This window comes from Lepisma saccharinum, chromosome 27 (assembly GCF_977018435.1).
Source record: "Lepisma saccharinum chromosome 27, izLepSacc3.1, whole genome shotgun sequence".
Lineage (NCBI taxonomy): Eukaryota > Metazoa > Arthropoda > Insecta > Zygentoma > Lepismatidae > Lepisma > Lepisma saccharinum.
In genome coordinates this window covers 41,511,640-41,530,729 of record NC_139255.1, presented here as the reverse complement: position 1 = coordinate 41,530,729, position 19,090 = coordinate 41,511,640, and the positions used below count along the sequence as shown (strand labels likewise).

The 19,090-nt window shown below is 38.2% G+C and overlaps 2 protein-coding genes across 2 annotated transcripts in view; one reads left to right on the top strand and one right to left on the bottom strand.

Annotated features, from left to right (window-relative positions):
* Positions 1–19,090, bottom strand: part of LOC145979975 (uncharacterized) — a 54,750-nt gene that overhangs the window by 14,581 nt on the left and 21,079 nt on the right. The window lies entirely within an intron of this gene.
* The window catches only part of LOC145979974 (N-acetylgalactosamine-6-sulfatase-like), a 57,447-nt gene that overhangs the window by 23,059 nt on the left and 15,298 nt on the right, over positions 1–19,090 (top strand). The window contains exons 6-11 of the mRNA XM_083112913.1: positions 2,938–3,134; positions 4,030–4,170; positions 7,788–7,903; positions 10,264–10,388; positions 12,138–12,240; positions 14,522–14,761. Of these exons, the coding sequence (XP_082969039.1) occupies positions 2,938–3,134; positions 4,030–4,170; positions 7,788–7,903; positions 10,264–10,388; positions 12,138–12,240; positions 14,522–14,761 (922 nt within the window). The remainder of the gene's footprint in view (positions 1–2,937; positions 3,135–4,029; positions 4,171–7,787; positions 7,904–10,263; positions 10,389–12,137; positions 12,241–14,521; positions 14,762–19,090) is intronic.

Here is a 19,090-nt window from a genome sequence, read left to right as displayed (position 1 = left end):
CGTTTGGTCGAGACTTGAAGTTAGCTGGAGGGATGCTGCTATGATTTAACATGATGACAATGAGACAGCAGGGGGGATGATTTGCGAAAATTTTCCTAGCTAGGGGATAACACTTCCCCCTCCCTCACTTCGAGCACTGCTCTAGCCCTTGGTTTTGAGAATGCATCCTGGTGGACGATTCGAACCCGTGACCACTTACGGATGAGTTTATCAAACGTATCATTTTGTGATAAAACAAAAACAAACAAACAAAGAAACTGATATCCCGGGTTCGATATCCCGTGGAGGCATATAGTAAGTTCGGATCCCACTTTGCACTGTGGGTCCAATTCCGATTAGTCTTTCTGCGCATAAAGTGAACTTTAAAAAAACGAACTCGACAACTAAAAAATCTAAATTATTGTAAGTTTTGGTATTATCCAATTATCATTTTTATACTTGGTATTCTACAATATCTATTTTTTTCTGCTTTTATCATAATAAGCTTTAGACATTTTATCTTATTGCCGCGTAAATTTGATTAGATTTTTGTTATTTAACGTCGCTTTTCTGACACTTTTGGCTAATCGCGACAATGAATATGAGTGATATGATGAATGAAGGGACATTCACAAACATCCATGTCCAGACCAGGATTCGAACTAGGGACTTCTGGCGTCGTAGCACGCTGTGGTAACCACTTCGCCACGGAGGTGCACTTACTTCTGCATAAAGATTCGGTATTATAACATATTTGTAAAATTGTGTAAATAAATAATAAAAGCTTGTTTGGCAATCTGTATTTAGCTCACAGTTTTCACCAAGGATATTAAGTCATATACAATAATCTTCCCAGTCCCAGGCATTACCACTCATACTGACTGCTTCCCCCAAACTAATCCTGTGTTGGTGGTCTTCCTATATACATATATCAATTACACTACACTGAAGACCGAGAAAGAACGGGGCTCTGAAACGTGGGTGTATATCAGGCCCGTACCCAGGGGAGGGGCCATGGGGACCATGCTCCCCCCCTCGAACCATAAATATTTAAATGTGAACCTATAAAAAGCTACGAAAATAACATCGCCAATTTTGCAAATTTGTAAAATATTCAATTTTGTTCCTGCATAAATCAATGTTTGTTATGTAGATTGCAATATTGGGTAGTTTTAGTTTTGTAATCATTGATACAAGGCTCCCAGATGTCCGATTTAGCGATTTAGTCGGGACAGTCCATTACTTTTAATTCCTGTCCCGACTTTATTCGAACTGCAGTCGTGATGCAAAAATGTTTCTTTTTTTTGTTAACTTACATTTAAACATGTTCTATATTGTAACAATATTGCTAATGCGCAACATTTAATTTGTAAATATATTACTTTCTAAACATAGAATTATCATGACTTTTCAATGGCGCTGGTATAAGAAAATTAAAGGAAATTCTAATTCAATCAACTTCACAATATTTCTGATCTTCTCTTTGTTCCATATATTCGAATCTACGCCTCCACCTTAAATAAATTCTGGTACGGAACTTAGCAATATACAAAAAATAAACATAAAACACGAATGCAAGACTGATAAAAGTACGAAAGTTTATTTATATTATTAACAGAGAGAAAGAATTAAATAATGATCTATTTGATTTAGTTTATTTTACTTCGCGTTTTGTGCCTCTTGGCTAATTTGCGAAGATGGGGATGAATGATGAAATGATGAAATTGATGAATGGACATTCACAAACAACCAAGCCCGACCGGGATTCGAACCCGGGACCCTTGGCGTCGCAGCGCGATGTGCTAACCACCTTTTTTTTTTATTATTTAAAAGGAAAGCCCCCTAAGCGGAAGCTTCCCCCATCACATTCACTCATATCATTTCATTCACATTTCTATTACAGGACTTTTTCAGGACAGACAATCACAAATACCCATGCCTTACCCGGGAATCGAACCCGGAACCCCTGGCGTTGTAGCGCGCTCTGCTAACCACTTCGCCACGGAGGTCGACTAAGAAAATTAAAGGAAATTCTAATTCAATCAACTTCACAATATTTCTGATCTTCTCTTTGTTCCATATATTCGAATCTACGCCTCCACCTTAAAGAAATTCTGGTACGGAACTTAGCAATATACAAAAAATAAACATAAAACACGAATGCAAGACTGATAAAAGTACGAAAGTTTATTTATATTATTAACAGAGAGAAAGAATTAAATAATGATCTATTTGATTTAGTTTATTTTACTTCGCGTTTTGTGCCTCTTGGCTAATTTGCGAAGATGGAGATGAATGATGAAATGATGAAATTGATGAATGGACATTCACAAACAACCAAGCCCGACCGGGATTCGAACCCGGGACTCTTGGCGTCGCAGCGCGATGTGCTAACCACTCGGCCACAGGGTCGGGCAAATAATGATCTATCATTAAACATATCAATTATTTTGTAATATCTTTCTCTCTCTCTCTTATATATATATATATATATATATATATATATATATATATATAAACACATTTTCGGATTTGGCCCCTCCCTCAAAAAAATCCTGGGTACGGGCCTGGTGTATATAATAAAAACAAATATGGGAGTTAAAAGTACACTCGCCGGCAATAAAAATGGGACACCTATGTAGATTCTGAAGTACTCTCTTCCCTGCAAGGCGTTTTGTGTGTTGCATAACTCTAGGGCCCTATGTGGATTTTAATAGCAAATTTTCAATGGCAACTTCTACTACCGCCGTGGAGTTATACAACACACATAACGCCTTGCAGGGAAGCGAGCATTTCTGGATATAGGTGCCCCATTTTTATTGCCGGTGAGTGTACAAACAATTCATCATGAAGCATTATAAGAATCAAGAATATTTTTAGCGAATTAATGAAATAATATCATTACACAGATATTTCTTTAACCCTGTGGTTGAACTAAGCATGTTTTTTTGTTTTCAGATTCTATGAAGAATTCCCAATACTATATAATGAAACCAATGGGTTATCTAACCTTACTTATCTGTATAAGGAGGAAGCTATAGTTTTTATCAATGAACAAGTTGCTCTAGATCGACCGTTCTTCTTGTACTGGACACCCGACTCAACTCACGCACCCGTCTTCTGTTCTGAAGATTACACCGAATCCAGCAGAAGAGGTGAGTGAAATCGTATACTGCGACTCCCCTCTTCTGTTAAATTTTGTATGTGCCCATATATGTCTTTAAACCTCAAATGTGTATTTCGTTGATGTACAATGTTTGATAATGTTTTTAACTATAATAAGTTGTGTAACATTTGGCAACATTGAATTGATTAGAAATTCATTTTGGGAGGAGTCCGAACGAAGCGTCTCGGAAATCATGTTAACAATAGTAATATAAATGTTTATAATTAATACTTTGACATAATTTGTAGGTATATTCAAAATTTTATTAAAATATGTAAATTAATTAATATTGTTATTATTATTATTAAAGGAATAGCAAAGAATAGATATGCAAGAGTACGTATTTACTATCTAGCTTACGTTTAATTTGCATTAAAACAACTGTCCTGGCAAGGAAATTAACGATTTTTTTAAAAAAATTGAATATTTATTGAATAATAATAAAAAAAGATGTTAGATCCAGTTCATGAAAAGCATAATACGATTCATATACACAGAGTGAACACAACATCGAGTAATTTTTTTTGGTATTTTCTGGAACTAAGTCATGGAGAACAAGAGTGGGGCATTATTTTGATGAGTTCAGTTCGCTCTTTAGGGTTGAAGATAGCCGAGCATGATTTTGAGCGATGTGGCTTAAGGTGAGAATAAGAGGACGAGGAGTTCTTGGGAAAAGTGTGGCAAGAGCTAGAAAATCGATGGGATGTGTGTCGCATAACTGATGGAAGCCACATTGAAAATTTGTCCACATTTATAGAAACTTCAAGTGTTACTGATTGATACACAACAAATATCATGGTTGTTTTTCATATAGTTTAGTAGAAATAAATTCTTAAAATTGTTTACCCAATTATGATACACCTGTGTTACTAATTTCTTTTCAGGACGATATGGGAACGCCGTTCGAGAACTAGATGATGCCGTGGGGGAAATCTTGCAGGCAGTGAAGGATGCTGGAATAGGCGACAATACCTTTGTGTTTTTCACGTCGGACAACGGCGCGGCCCTAGTCGACAAACAATATGGTAATTGGTAATGATTTCATTTCAAAACGTTTCCCTAGCTGTTTTTTACAACTTTGCAAGCCATCTTTAGTGGCTAGTGCTGCTTCCTTGTGCTTGAATCAGGGATTAGACGCGGTTGCTTGGGTGGGTCAATTGATGGAAGCGATCCTCTTGCATATGCCTTTACCTGGGATCGAATACGGGAGCTCTAGATTACAAGGTTACCACTACACAGTTACATTAAATAAATACTGACAAAATTTGAAAATGAAATAGCATTGTCTCTAATTGTGTGTGTGTGTAGAGAGTGAGAGCGAGAGAGGGAGGGAGAATGAGTGAATGTAGCATTACCAGGGCGACAGGTGAGGACACGCCCCCCCACCCCCGTTAACTGGCGTAGGTAGCGGTGAGCTGACAGGGCTAGAGCCCCACCGAAATTTTGAAAAATAAATTTTTTCCAAAGAACTCGTGGAAAAACAAGATTGTGAATTCAACCCCCCTTAAAATAACCCACGATGGCAATTTGTTCTTTGAAAAACATTTAACACAAAGGTTACAATGATAATTACGAAATATTTTATTGTCGTTATCCCCATAGAATGCATCTATCCATCTTTACAATTCCAACCCCCTCCGAAAAAATCCTGCGTAAGCTAGTGCCACATTAATATGGAAGAATGTAATGCGTAAAGCCCCTATCACACGGAACTGGATTTCTAGTTGAAATACCCTACTTGGTGCTGAACTAACTTTCTAAGTAGCAATCATGGCCGCCTAGCTGACTGCTTGACTGGTTTTGAGGAATAGGACATGTTCTAATTGCTACTTGCTTTCCTCGACTGGATTCTGTGGAACAGCCAATCAGAGCAAAGTTTCGCCATGTAAAGATAATCTGTGAGTGTGCACCAGGAGCGCTTTTGTCTGTGGTTTCCGAGTGTTACTCCAGCAATGTATAACGTATACATTACGTATACATGAAAGGCGCATTGAGTTACACCATCTATGCTGAGTGCACGGTGTTTACATTTGAAAGAACTAAAATATTCTTCCATACGTGTACAGTAAACGTTGTAAAGTATGTATTTAAGCAGCGCCATTGTTTTGTACCTAATAACGTTTTATATGAAATGTTATTCCTCTCAGTTGAATAGTTATCGACTTTTAAAAATGTGAAGTGATACATTGTTTACATCTCACGCAGCCGCCATTACAACTTCCCTCGTATGGGAACAAAAGTCTATCGACAAGTACGCTGATAAGTATCGTGTGAGTCGAAAACTAGCAAATTGGTAGCCAGTCCAGCGCCAACTAGGGCATACCCAGATGCAAAGATATAGTACAAGCAATGCAAGCACTGCTTGCATAATTCGAATATCATTTAATGTACTTAATGTTCTAACCGTATTTAGTTTCCATCGCACTCGATTTCGCGAAAAAATGCGGCCGCAAACTCCCCCAGCAGCTCTGTAGCAAGCACCAGCCTCAATGCTTGCAGCCGTTCTGCGGGAAAATAAGGCCTCCGAAGGAGTCACGTGGCGAAGCGTGAAATTGTGGTGGAACCCGTCCACAAAGCTTCTACAAAAAGCTGTGCTTTCCGAGCTTGCGTGATTCCCGAAAATAGCCGAGTTCAACCGAAAGCAGAAGGATTCATCTATGGGTACGTTGCCAGCAAAAGCTAGTAACGAATATTTGTCTTCATGAACACGTAAACAAGATCGCAAATATAATAATAATTGTTAGTCATAAAATAACTAAAAGAAGTTATTATCACTGTTCTAAATTCCATATATATATCATATTATATTACAAATTATTTTAGATTTCGCGAATGTAAAACGCGTAAAAAAAGTTGACATTGGGAGTTGGGGCAGTGGAATTTCTGCACCCCCGTGAAGAGTTTTCTCAGGGAGGGAGGGAAGATTGGACGGACCTTGGTCCTGCACCCTGCTTCCTGGTCGGTCCAGCTCAAATTACGCCAGAAGTGTTGACCGCTACCAGTGTTTGCAACTGCCAAATTATTTACGCAGTAATTCAAGTGAGCTCTTTCACAAATTTTACAATCAATAAATTGACTGCTTTTGAATAAAACTTGGGGTGAAAATAAAGCTATCTGAGAAAGAACTATCTACTGATATTTGTACATGGCATAGAAGTAAATCGTATACATTCTGCATATTATGAGCACAAGAATATGTTTTAATGATTGATTGATTGATTTGTTGTTTTAAGTCCACTTTATGCACAGTAAGGCTAATCGGGACTGGACCTACAGTTTAAAATGAGATCTGAAACACTTGTGCCTTCACCGGGTATCGAACCCGGAACCCCTTGATTACAAGGCGACGACACTACCACTGCGCCATCGGGGAGGCCCGAATATGTTTTAAGTTCTATTATTATGACGCAAGTGGTGTTCCCAGGGTCTTTTTACGGTCCCCATTTTGTCATCTTTTCCTTCCTTTGACGTTTTTTCTTAGATATACTGGGCCAAAAGGGGGTTATGTCTACCATCCACCCCCCCCTTCGCCCCGGGCACGCCATTGAATGACACTTTATTACTTAAATATTAATGTACATACTTGTTCTGCTGAAATGATTCTAATTCCTCCGCGTAATTTTTATCTCCAAACTGATATATCTTTTGTGACGGATAAAAAAAATTCAGGAAATAGGTTGGTATCACTTTCTGTTGTTTCAGAGATTTTCAAAGTGATCTTGTGTGGATGCTTGCAGTTGTGGAAAGCGCGTGGGATAGTGTGAGTGTTTGTTGCTTCGTGTTTTGTGCTGTGAATTTATCGGAATGAACGCGTATTTAGGAACGGTTGATGTGAAGTGCGGGTGTATTATTGAGCAATTGAAAATTGCTTCGTTTAGCTCGAGAGAGATACCAACACCGCATTTACCGGACTTAAAAACAAGTTAGCCCAAGGGGCTTTGTGCGACATTTCCAAAGGGTGGCATCCAATGGACCAAGAGTTTGAAATTTATTGTGGTGAGTACATCGTCTATGCATGTGTTTCTTTGCTTTGAAATGAATTTTTTATTGTTTGTGTTTAACTTTTTATTTAGTGTTTAAGTTACTCCAATGCGGTTTTTAGGGTGCCCAAAAATACTAAATTACATCATGCAGCGTAAAATAAACAAATGATTTCCATTTTTTTAAATCTAAATGGGTTTGGTCACCGTTTGACCATATTAAATAATAATGAACAAATAAAGGTACTAATAAGTAAGTAAGAAATTCCGTCTCCCTTTAGTCGTATGCGGAAAGTTCGCATATGCAAAAGTTTAATATCATATGAATAACGTTACCTGGATTTTTTAAAAAAAGTAAATGTGACGTTTGCGGATCATATGGTTTATTTTTAGTACAGTCACTTTATTACGATATTTTGACAAATCCAGCGACTGGGTAAATGAGGCTATAAACCTTGAATCTTTCCCCTCGGCATGTCGTTGTACTACATGTTTTGTTGTACTGAAACATTGCTTGCCTCCTTCGTAAGACTACGCTTCGCTACTGGGCATACCTAGTGGATATCCAGTTCCGTGTGATGCGGGCTTAAGATACCGGTGTATTATAGAGAATGCCTCGCCCGTAATTCAAAAGTAACGACGCTTATGCTTTTTCTTACTAGGTGGTAGCAACGGCCCTCTCTTGTGTGGCAAGCAAACAACATTTGAAGGAGGAATGCGTGTTCCTGGAATTGCATGGTGGCCTGGGACTATTCCGGCAGGAATTATATCTAAGCAAGTAAGATCAAAAGCTTTTTTTTTTTCAAGTTAAAAAATGACTACACTCTGTCCGGAGCAAACGAATGAAAACAAGTTCTCTGTGCAAGTAGGACTCAAGAGAGGCTCAACCAATGAACTCGTGAGAGGGGAAGTGAGTGAATCTAGGGAGAACGCTGCTGCAGCTACCAGCCATTTGCAGCAGCGTCCACTGTTTTTCTCCGTCCACTACTTTCTCCCCTTCTTTACCGTTATGCGAGACCATGCTCCATAGATTCCAGACACAGGATGTAGCCCAAATTTTTCGCTTCAGTCAAGAGTCCTTAGATTTGCTGAGATGTATGTTTAAGCTGTTAGACTTTCGGAGTGCGCAAATGATTTTTTACACAGCGGCATGATTCAGGTAGTGACTGAGTAGTAAGTATGTTTACTGCGGTAAAATAGAAGTCATGTTTTATGCTGTGTGTTTCATTACATGGCGTTGCTTTTATACACTTTTAGGCTAATTGTGACGATGATTAATGATGATATGATTAATGATGATATGATTACATTATATATATAATGGGTGGGCCATATTGATGGGACACATTTCAAATGCATATGTGGAGCATTTAGGAAGCAACATTTGTTACCAAATATACGAAAACACTGCCAAAGGACGGGAGTTTTACACTGTGTTCAGTGTTTGAAGATTGCATCCCTGAGATGGACACCACCTGGACGAGAACATTCTTTGGCTCTTAACAGTCATGTTTAGCATAGTTTTGCGCAGGGTTTCGGCTGGGATGGCCGCTCTCTCCCTTCGGATGTTGTCCTTCAGTTCATCGATGGTAGTGGGCCTTGTGGTGTACACCTTGTCCTTTAGGTGGGGGGGGGGGGCACTTGCCCTCCCTGAGATTTCTGGAAAGGCTCGCATAATTGAAATTTTGAAACTGTAGCGTGAAAACATGGATTTGAAGTGCCGTGAAAGACAGCAGATTAAGTGCCTAAGAAAACATTCTTCATACCCGAAATGAGACGGCTTGGCGTAAGGGACATGTGGCTGCAGCAGGATGGTGCCACTAGTCATACAGCAGTAGCGTCAATGACAACCCTTCGACAACACTTCCCGGGACGGCTTATCTCGAGATTTGGTGATATCCATTGGCCATCCAGATCCCCGGATCTAACTCCACCGGACTACTTCCTGTGGGGTTACCTAAAGGACAAGGTGTACACCACAAGGCCCACTACCATCGATGAACTGAAGGACAACATCCGAAGGGAGAGAGCGGCCATCCCAGCCGAAACCCTGCGCAAAACTATGCTAAACATGACTGTTAAGAGCCAAAGAATGTTCTCGTCCAGGTGGTGTCCATCTCAGGGATGCAATCTTCAAACACTGAACACAGTGTAAAACTCCCGTCCTTTGGCACTGTTTTCGTATATTTGGTAACAAATGTTGCTTCCTACATGCTCCACATATGCATTTGAAATGTGTCCCATCAATATGGCCCACCCTGTATATGATCCAGAACAATTAGAACGGCTGCAATGACCTGACGGGGACTCGAATCAAGACATTTCTGCGGCGAGATGGTGACATCAGCAATGCTCTTGAGCAGTGGCGGCGATTAGGAGGGCGAGGAGTGCAGTTGCCCCCCTACTTTTTGACACTGTTGCCCACCCGCACCATGCTAAACCTTATCTACAAGGGAAAGAAAACTGTCTTTGCCTCCCAGTTTTGGCACCTTGCCGCCCTAGTTTTGGAACCCACTGCTGTTGAGTGAATAAGCCAACCTCCGTAGCGGTGTGGATAGCACAGCACGTACGGCGCAAGAGGTTCCGGATTCGAATCCCTGCCTGGATATGAATGTTCTTTGTGAGTGTCCCTTCATCAATTTCATCATATCATCCCTCATCTTCATCGTGAATTTTAAAAAAAATCGACCCCTGCAGTATCGGTGTTTCTTTACATGTAAAATAATACATTTAAAATCAACTGAAAGTATCAAAGTGAACCAGGGGATTGTTACAACTTATTAACCCCCCCCCCCACCAGAAAACAAGGAAAACTAGATAAATAAATGACCAAATACCCATTATTTGTGTGGTATTTAGGGTACATAACACGTTCCTACCCTCCCTTTCCCTTTGCCTGCCCATGCATCTTATCTAGCGCCGTTACTGCTCGCTGAAATGAACTTTAAAATAGCGTTCTTCGTTACTTAGAAGGAAAAAAATAAGTTTGAAACTTCATTAACATAAATGCATGCATTTCTGAAAAAGTACTGTAAAGTTATGTATTTTAAAACATAAAGTACAGGGAACAAACGCTAATCAAAAATGATTACAGAGATCAATGAAGTGAATGTTCTCAATTTGACTCTTTCCTTGCAGCTTGGAACGCACATGGACTTGTTCCAAACCATTTTGGAATTGGCGGGAGCCGAGGTTCCCACTGACATCACTCTGGATGGAATCAGTTTGAGGAACACTTTGCTCGAGCAAGCAGAAACGGAAAGGTAGGTTCGGGTCGCCATTCCGCCAAATCCCCACTTAAGGTAACGTGCTTGTTAAAATATACAAAACATTAATTTTGCCTGTAGTATTATATGGATGTGAAGCTTGGTCCATTATATTAACATAAATTAAGAGAATTTGAAAATATAAAATCCTTAGAAAAATATTTGGACCCAAAAGAAATGAGGAGACAGGTGAGTGGAGAAGGTTACATAATTTAGAACTACATAATTTGTATTCATGTCCAGATATTATTAGAATAATTAAATCAAGAAGACTTTGAAGGGCACGAATGGGAGAGGAAAGAAGAGTTTACAGGATTCATGTCGGGAGACCTGATGGTAAGAGACCTGTAGGAAAGCAAAGACGAAGATGAAGGAATAATGTTGAGATGGACCTAAAGGAAATCGGTAAGGATGGAAAAGTTTGAATTGATCTTGCCCAGGATAGGGACAGATGGAAGGCCTATGTTGCTGCAGCCATAAACCTTCGAGTTTAACAAGGCTACAGAGTTAGGTTTGGTTAAGTATCTGATACTTCTCGGAAATTCTTAGTTTTTATTCCAGAAATGCAAAAAACAATCACTTAGATGGGAAATGACGTGAAGAATTCTAGATTTACACAGTGTCGGGAAAATGAAAATGGCAACTAAGAATAAAGTTGAATAAATGTTCCGTTGTATTTAACTGACGGTTAATGAAAAGAACCAATATGACCAGTGGAATTTTAGGAATTTAGGTATAACTTCCTTTGGACCAGCTTTCCTCAAGAAAGAAATAGAAAGTCGGCGGGTAGCGGAGAATATGTTACATATGGGTCTGGCTAGCACCCCACCCCCTTCCTCCCAAAGAAGTTATACTCCAGTTACTTTCTTCCGTTTCGCGCCACTGAATTTCATTGACCCATGTTTGTATATACGATAAATGCAGTGCGGGATCTAAAAACCGCAAAACCCCGCAGTGTGTGATTGTATTATTGTACGTAACAAACGTATCATTTTCCAGGTGTGAGAAGACAGTGTCATATAGGCTACATATCACATCACAGTTTAAAAAAATGAGTTGAATTTAATATGGCGGCCGTGCGCTTGGATCGCACCAATGTGGTTCCCCCTAAGCCTAACCTGTTTCTATCATGACCAATTGTACCCAGCCTAACTCCTTTGCTTTCTATAGGGGTGGGACTTTTGAATCATCCTGTAGGCCCTCCCTTCGACACGAGATCAAGAATTACACACAGACTAACATACATTATATGTGTGTGTGTGTGTGTGTAAAGGTAGGTAGGTGGAGAGGGCCTTTGGTATATTTTGCGGGGGGCCGAAGATGTTAAATAATGACATTCATGCAGCCTTATCGTTATCTGTCTCAGGTTCGAACCTGGTCTGGAGTGAATGTATACAATTGTGAATATACCATCATCCATTTCATAAGTTCATCATTCATCCTCATTGCCGCTATTAACAGCAAATGTTATAAAAACGGGTGTTATAAACACTCAAGTAAGTAGAAATACGAAGGGTATAAAAATGGAACCTTAATGGAATGTTGTTCTGATATTGAGTTTGATGTCTTCAAATCCCCCTGAGATTTTGATATATTCCATCGAATTTCCCTTAAAATTTGCTCGGAATTTCCCTTCATGTGGCAACATTGAATGTGGCTCAATTCATTATCCTGAATTGATTATTCTTTCTAAAGTTCACAAGCGTTTCTGTATTAAAAACAGAGTTTTCCTTTCTTGACGTACAGGGCCATCTACTACTACAGAGGGAACTTGCTGATGGCCGTGAGATATGGATTCTACAAGATGCACTTCTGGACCTGGAGCACGCCTGAGGAAGAACTTGCAGTTGTAAGTACTACAGATTTCAACGCTTGAAGTTTTTATGTATACAGAGCATTCCCTGACATTTGCTACGAGACTCGCCGGCAAGCGGTCCGGCATCAGCGCTTGTCTTTCCCTGTGAAAGGGTCCGCGACAGTCGCTTATATTAAACCCCGTAAAAAAGTTTGGAGTAACAGGGTCAGTTCTGAATAAAAGTGGAAAGAAAAATGGGGAAATAAAGTATACAAAGACAATCCGCACACCATCCGTGAGTTAAAAGAGAGTATTGTACGAAAAATCGGAAGAATTACAGTAGACGAACTTGCACGTGTAAATGCCAATTTCCTTGGGAGATGCCAGGAATGTGTTGCAGCAGAGGGACATCATTTTCAACACCTTCTGTAGTCAAGGTTAGTACACAATATGAAAACTGTAATTTTAATAACCGACTCTAGCGACTGTCGCTGACCCGTTCACCGGGAAAAACAAGCACTGATGCCGGGCAGCTAATGTTAAGAGTGCACAGGTATGGTTTCTAATTCAATAAGTAGGATGATGTGAATTTTGGAACACCGTCGTTTTTACAAGCATATATATATATACTATATATATACAGGGTGGACCAAAAGTCGCAATACATAGGAAAAATGGAAAAATAAATATGTTGTGATAAGAAACAATGTATTCATATAATATGCTCTACGTGGTTACCATTGGTTTGCAATAAGTTTCTCCCACTCTTGATGAACACGCATTAGAAAAGAACACGTTAAAAAATAACTAAATATGGAAACTTCAAAAATTTATTTTCCTATGCATTGCGACTTTTGGTCCACCCTGTATAGGAAGGCATTCCATGACAGTGACCCTTAATCTCTTTTTTAAAAAATTAAATGCAATGCTGTAATTCTATTCTATCTTGTGTCAACAACCCAAAATTGTCATGTGGAGAGACATTCAACTATTGTACATAATTTAGTTAATGGTAGAAGGTATTTTCACAGATTGTTTGCTTATTTTAACTTTTTGATTTACTTATGTTTTGTATTATGTCCCACCCATGACGCCAAAAAAACAATTAACTTCCCCTTTAACTATTCCATTTCCCCTTGAACTCCACCAGAATGTTCAAACATCAAATACTTTCTCTCTTTGCCTCACATAATTTATTTGCCATCTTTTGAAAATTCACAGAAATTAAAATAAAGTTCTTGTTTAGTAAAGAGGAAGTGTTTTATCTGTCCCACCCGTGATAAACAATTGTTCACCCATAGCTATAAATCTGAGAAAGTATTCTAATAAGGCTAGTTTTGTTTTATAAAGTGTTTAGTTTCATAATTCACTGCTTAGAAACTGTAAGAAATACATTGTATGTTGCTTAACTGTTAGTAGACTAGTTACTATTGTGTGCGTCCCAACCGTGACAATGGAATAGTCCATATCATATTAATATAAATATAAATATTATTATGATGTGGACATTTATAATGTTATTAAATATAAAAGTCAATTAATTACTAAATATTAAAAAACGTTATTATTAAATACACATAAAGGAAAAAAAATCGTTACTTTTATATATATCAGATATTTGTAAAGTAGCAAATTAATTCCTTTGCTAACCGGTTAAAGATGTAATTAAATTACAAAATAGTTGAAATAGTATTATTATGTATAAGCTTTTGTTTAGTTTATGCTCTCTATTAACATAAAACTATTAGAATTTATAATTATATTTGACTTGCATTCTTCTTTTACCTTTCTTGCATGCACCTATTGGTGTAAAGTAGATCTGTTAATTATCTCTTGAAAGAGAGAGGAGAGAGAGAAAGCATTTTGTACTCACAACCACACTATTTTACGTGTGTTTTCGATATTATCATTCCTTAGTAAAGTACATAAGAAGTCGAAGTAATTTCTTATATGTTGTTGTTATAACAAAAACTCTCCCCCCGATAATTTTTTGGTGGGGGGAGATTTTTGAGGTCAAGATTGTTGGTGGGGGAAATCCCCCTGTACCCCCCTCCTCCGGATTTCTCACTCTGGTTCATATCTATCTATCGATCGCTATACAGTATACACGCTTGAGATTTGCTGTAAGTTAACATTATGCACAGATAGGCTAATCGAGACCGGACCTACAATTAAAAGTGTGATCCTAACCACTATTTACAGTACTTCTACCGAGTATCGAACCCGGAACTACATAATTGCAAGGCGATGACGTTACCACTACGCCATCAGGGACACCCACACACACTTTCACAGCTTTGTTCATAGCTTGCTTTCTTTTCGTTTTTTCTTTCAGGGAATCGATTACTGTCCCGGTCAAGACGTTCTTAATGTCACAACATCCGTGCAAACGGACCACTCGGACCAGCCGGTATTGTTCCACATGGGACGAGACCCCGGAGAAAAGTATCCCATCGACCCGAAGAGTGAGGAGTACGCAGAGGTGGTCCAGTGGCTGAAGGCCATTGCAGACGCCCATGTGGACGGAATGATCAGAGGCGAGCCGCAGTTGAATTGGTGCGACAAGGCAGTCATGGTAAGCTATACTTCTACCTTTTCAAATGATTGCCGGAAATCAACGAACAAGCGATGGGTTCGGCTGACATCGTTTACTTTCGTGTGTCAAGGAGCCGAACGCTGCTCGCAAGAAAAAACAAACGCATGTTGCCAAATGTACTGCAAGTGCATAGCTTTATCTGAAGCAAGGAACAGAAATTTAAAATGTCAAAATGTAAACAACGCCCAACGTGAAAGCAAAATTACTCTTGGCAACAATGTTACTGGTTACTCGATGTTACTCGTGCAGCATACTTGATTGATGATTGGCGAATATAAATAGTTCTGAAGGCCAGCTAACAGTTAACAAACGCTCCATAAAAATGCGGATAAGTATACAAACTAAGTATTGTGCAGCATAACTACACATTTTTGTCACAAAGCAGACAAAAGAGTTTTCTTTTAATCGACGATTTAACGGACAGGACATTTAAATGCAACTGCTGATGATAGTCTTCTAATTTCAATGTGAACAGAGCTCTAGGAAGGCTAAGACGAAGCCGGAATGATAATAAACAGATGGATTTGAAGTACATTACAAGGATGATCAAGAGGAGATTAACTTTGCCTAGGATAGAGACAGATGGAAGTCATCGCTTTTGCTGCAATAAATCTTAGGATTTTAGGATGCCAGCCTACAGACAGAATAGACCATGAGAGAAGTTTTCATGGTGACGAAGATTTTTTATTAACGTTAAATAATGCCATTTTAATTATTATACTAATGATTTTTAACTTTGTAGACCACCATAAACAGAAACCCATACACATTTCTTGTTGGGAAACCTGATGGTAAGAGACCTGTAGGAAGGCCAAGACGAAGATGGAGGGACAACGTTGAGATGGACCTAAAGGAAATCGGTAGGAATGGAAAAGAGTATATAGATCTTGCTCAAGCTAGGGACAGATGGAAGGCCTGTGTTGCTGCAGCCATGAACCTTCGGGTTTAAGAAGGCTAGAGAGTTAGTTAGTTAGTTAGTTAATTTAAATTTATAAATTGCGAACAAAAATATTCTTCACTTCTACTCTAATATCGAAAATAAGTTGAAAACGTTTGTATCCATCTAAAAGAAATTTCTTATAGTTTGATCAAGATAAGAATGCTCGTGTGGCGCTGTAGTCGAATTTTTCAACCGTAAGATAGCGGAGAATTAGCTGCTTGCATTGTCCCCGTGAACCTGCGCTGATAAATTGTGCAGCACTGTCGAAAGGCACGAGAGAAGGGGAGGAGAGAGGGAGAAACCAAATAAATGTGCACTTTAGTTTGCAAATTATCTTAGTTAAGCTGGGGCTTATGGGGGGACATAAGAGGAATATAACTCCCCAATCATTTTAAATAGGAAATGTTGCAACGATACTTCACACTGAATATATATTGTACGCGAAGGATGAGCAGACTCACACAATTTTAGAATTAAATTGCAAGTCCTCAGCGCTCAATTGGTTTTCATAATGTTATTATACTTACATTGCAAGAATTAAGCAACACAACTCAACTTCCAAAATATTATTTCACTTTATAACATTTGATATAAACTTATTTTCGATTTTTAACACAAGACATTTTTAATTCAATCTTCTTACATATATATAACAAAAACGAATCGGAATCAACAACTTAAAACAAATATCGACAATGATACAGCGTTCTTAATCTCAATAGTTCCCTGTTAATTTTATAAACTTGTACGCAATCGAAATAAAGTAAATATTGGTTATTTGTGAATGTAGAAGACAGTCACATAGTCCCCCCACTCTGTATAGAAAACTACTCGAGGAATCAAACATTTTATGATCACCCTGTATGTTATCTAAAGTGTGCAGATCACAAGGAGTTTTCTCAAGACATAAAAATTATGGGTCAAATTATGAGGCATATATAATTCACACATACGTGAAACAATACTTAGTAGTAGCCTTGCGGAACCCAATCTCCATGTTGGCTAAACTACTTAATATAAACAATATACAAAATGCTGAGTCATTACAAAACTCTTCAGTACATTCATTATTGAAACATTATACATTCAATAAACAACTTGCCTCAAATTGTCATTATTTGATCCCTATATGAATGGCTTATTGCAGAAAGGGACCTGAGTCGCTTTTGCACAATTCTGAGAAAAACAATGAAAAATCGTATAATATTAATAGTGTAAGAAAGAAATGTGCCGTTGTTGGCTCAAATATGCAACATAATGAATAGTTAATTTTGCAACCCTCAATGCACCCCCCTGCAGTATGCTGCTAGACACAGTGGAGATGAAAAAAATAACTCCGATACCTCAAAAATGTGACTCAGGTCCCTTTCTGCAATAAGCCATTCATATATATTTTCATTAACCTTGATTTGGTTAAACCATGCCTGATCCCTGCATAATATTTAGACATACAACAATATGCGACAAGTTTAATAGTAAACATTCTCCTCAAAGTAGCACATTTCACAACCATAGTGACTGACTTCCACATATCATTCTACAATCACGATGAGATACATTTATGCTTAAATAGAACAATGTAATTATTAAAGTCAATTAACATCAATTAACTTCGTCACAATTGCTTCCCAATAACTGATTTTTCTTCTTCTCGGAACAGTTGAACATTTTTAAATTAGAGAAATTTACCTTTCCATAATTTTCACCATGTAAAGTGCACAAAGAAGCGAAATTTCCTTTAACTTCTTTTACCATAAATGGTCCAATATATAATTGAAATAACTTATGAATTTGTTTATCCAGTTTAGAACTCATTTGTCGATTTCTTGCCAACACTAATTGTCCTGGTTTCAGTTTTACTGCATTGGGAGCATTCCTTATTTTTGATTTATTCTTCTTCCTCTTTGAAATTATCTCTGCCAAATATAATTTTTCCTTCCATGGCAACTTCCGCATTTCCTCAGGCCAATTGAGTTCAGATGTTATGGAGTCTCGGATTTCTTCGTGCAAGAATAATTCATTCGGTGTAAAACCGGTTATGCTCGAACAGGAGTTATTTACTAATTTTATAACCTTATCGATCTTAAGTGACCATGTGGTGTGATCACGATGACAAAATAATCTTAGTAATCTTACAATTTCCTTATTATACCTCTCTATGGGATTAGCTTTGGGATTGTAAGACGTTGTTGTTAAATGAATTATTCCTTTTGATATCAGATACAACTTCCATTCTTTGGAAGTAAACTGGCTACCACAATCGGACACAAGGATTTTGCACACAGGATAATGCTTGAAATAACCATCCTCAAAACGATTAACAATCTCTCTGGTAGTGGCCTTTCTCAGAGGATAAATGATAATGTATTTTGACATAATATCCACAATAGTCAACAAATATTCGTAACATTTAGATTTGGGAAGTTTTCCAATAAGATCTACTGATAGAAATTTGTGAGGCTGAGTAGATAATATATGATATTCGTCCCGAAATATTGCCTGGCTTATTGATTTAGATTTTGCACATTCCAAGCAATCTCTTAGATAACGTCGAATACTCCTTCTCATGCGTGGTCAATAGTAAACTTTCTGACACTGTGCTAAAACTTTATCATAACCAAAGTGACCTTTTAAATCATGGACTTTATGCAGCACTAAGGGAATAAGTTCCTCAGGAACAAAAATTTTACATCTTTCCTCAGGCTTTGCTCTGTAGAACAGAATATCTTCATGTAGAAAATATTTACTTGAAATTCTATGCAAGGAGTCATCCTTAAGTGAATTTATAATACGATTACAGGTCTCATCTGACCTTTGTGCAGTGCACCACATATTTGAGACTTCCTCCTGTTTAAAATCTAGTATCACTTGATTTATATACAGGTATTCTCCAGATATTTTATTATATTCACTCACTGGGAACCTGCTCAAAGTGTCTGCTATAAAATTAGAGGAACCTGACACGTGATGAAAGGTAAAATCATAGGACTGTAATTTCAGTGCCCATCTAGTTAAACGAGGGTTCAATGACTTTGCAGTTTCCAACCAGGAAAGTGACTTATGATCAGAGTATATGTGGAAATGCCTTCCCTTAAGGTATATCGAAAATTTTTCTACTCCAAAAAGAATAGATAAACACTCTAGTTCATGAGTACTGTAAGTCGCCTCTGTACCACGAAGTGTACGACTGGCATATTGAATGACACGTGTTTCATCACTTGCTTCTTACCACAGTACACTTCCTAATCCTTTCTGACTAGCATCAACGGATATAGAAAATTCCAAACTGAAATCCGGCTGTCGTAGGGCTGGGGCAGCGACTAATGCATTCTTTAACTTAACGAAAGCTTCCTGATGTATCGGAGTCC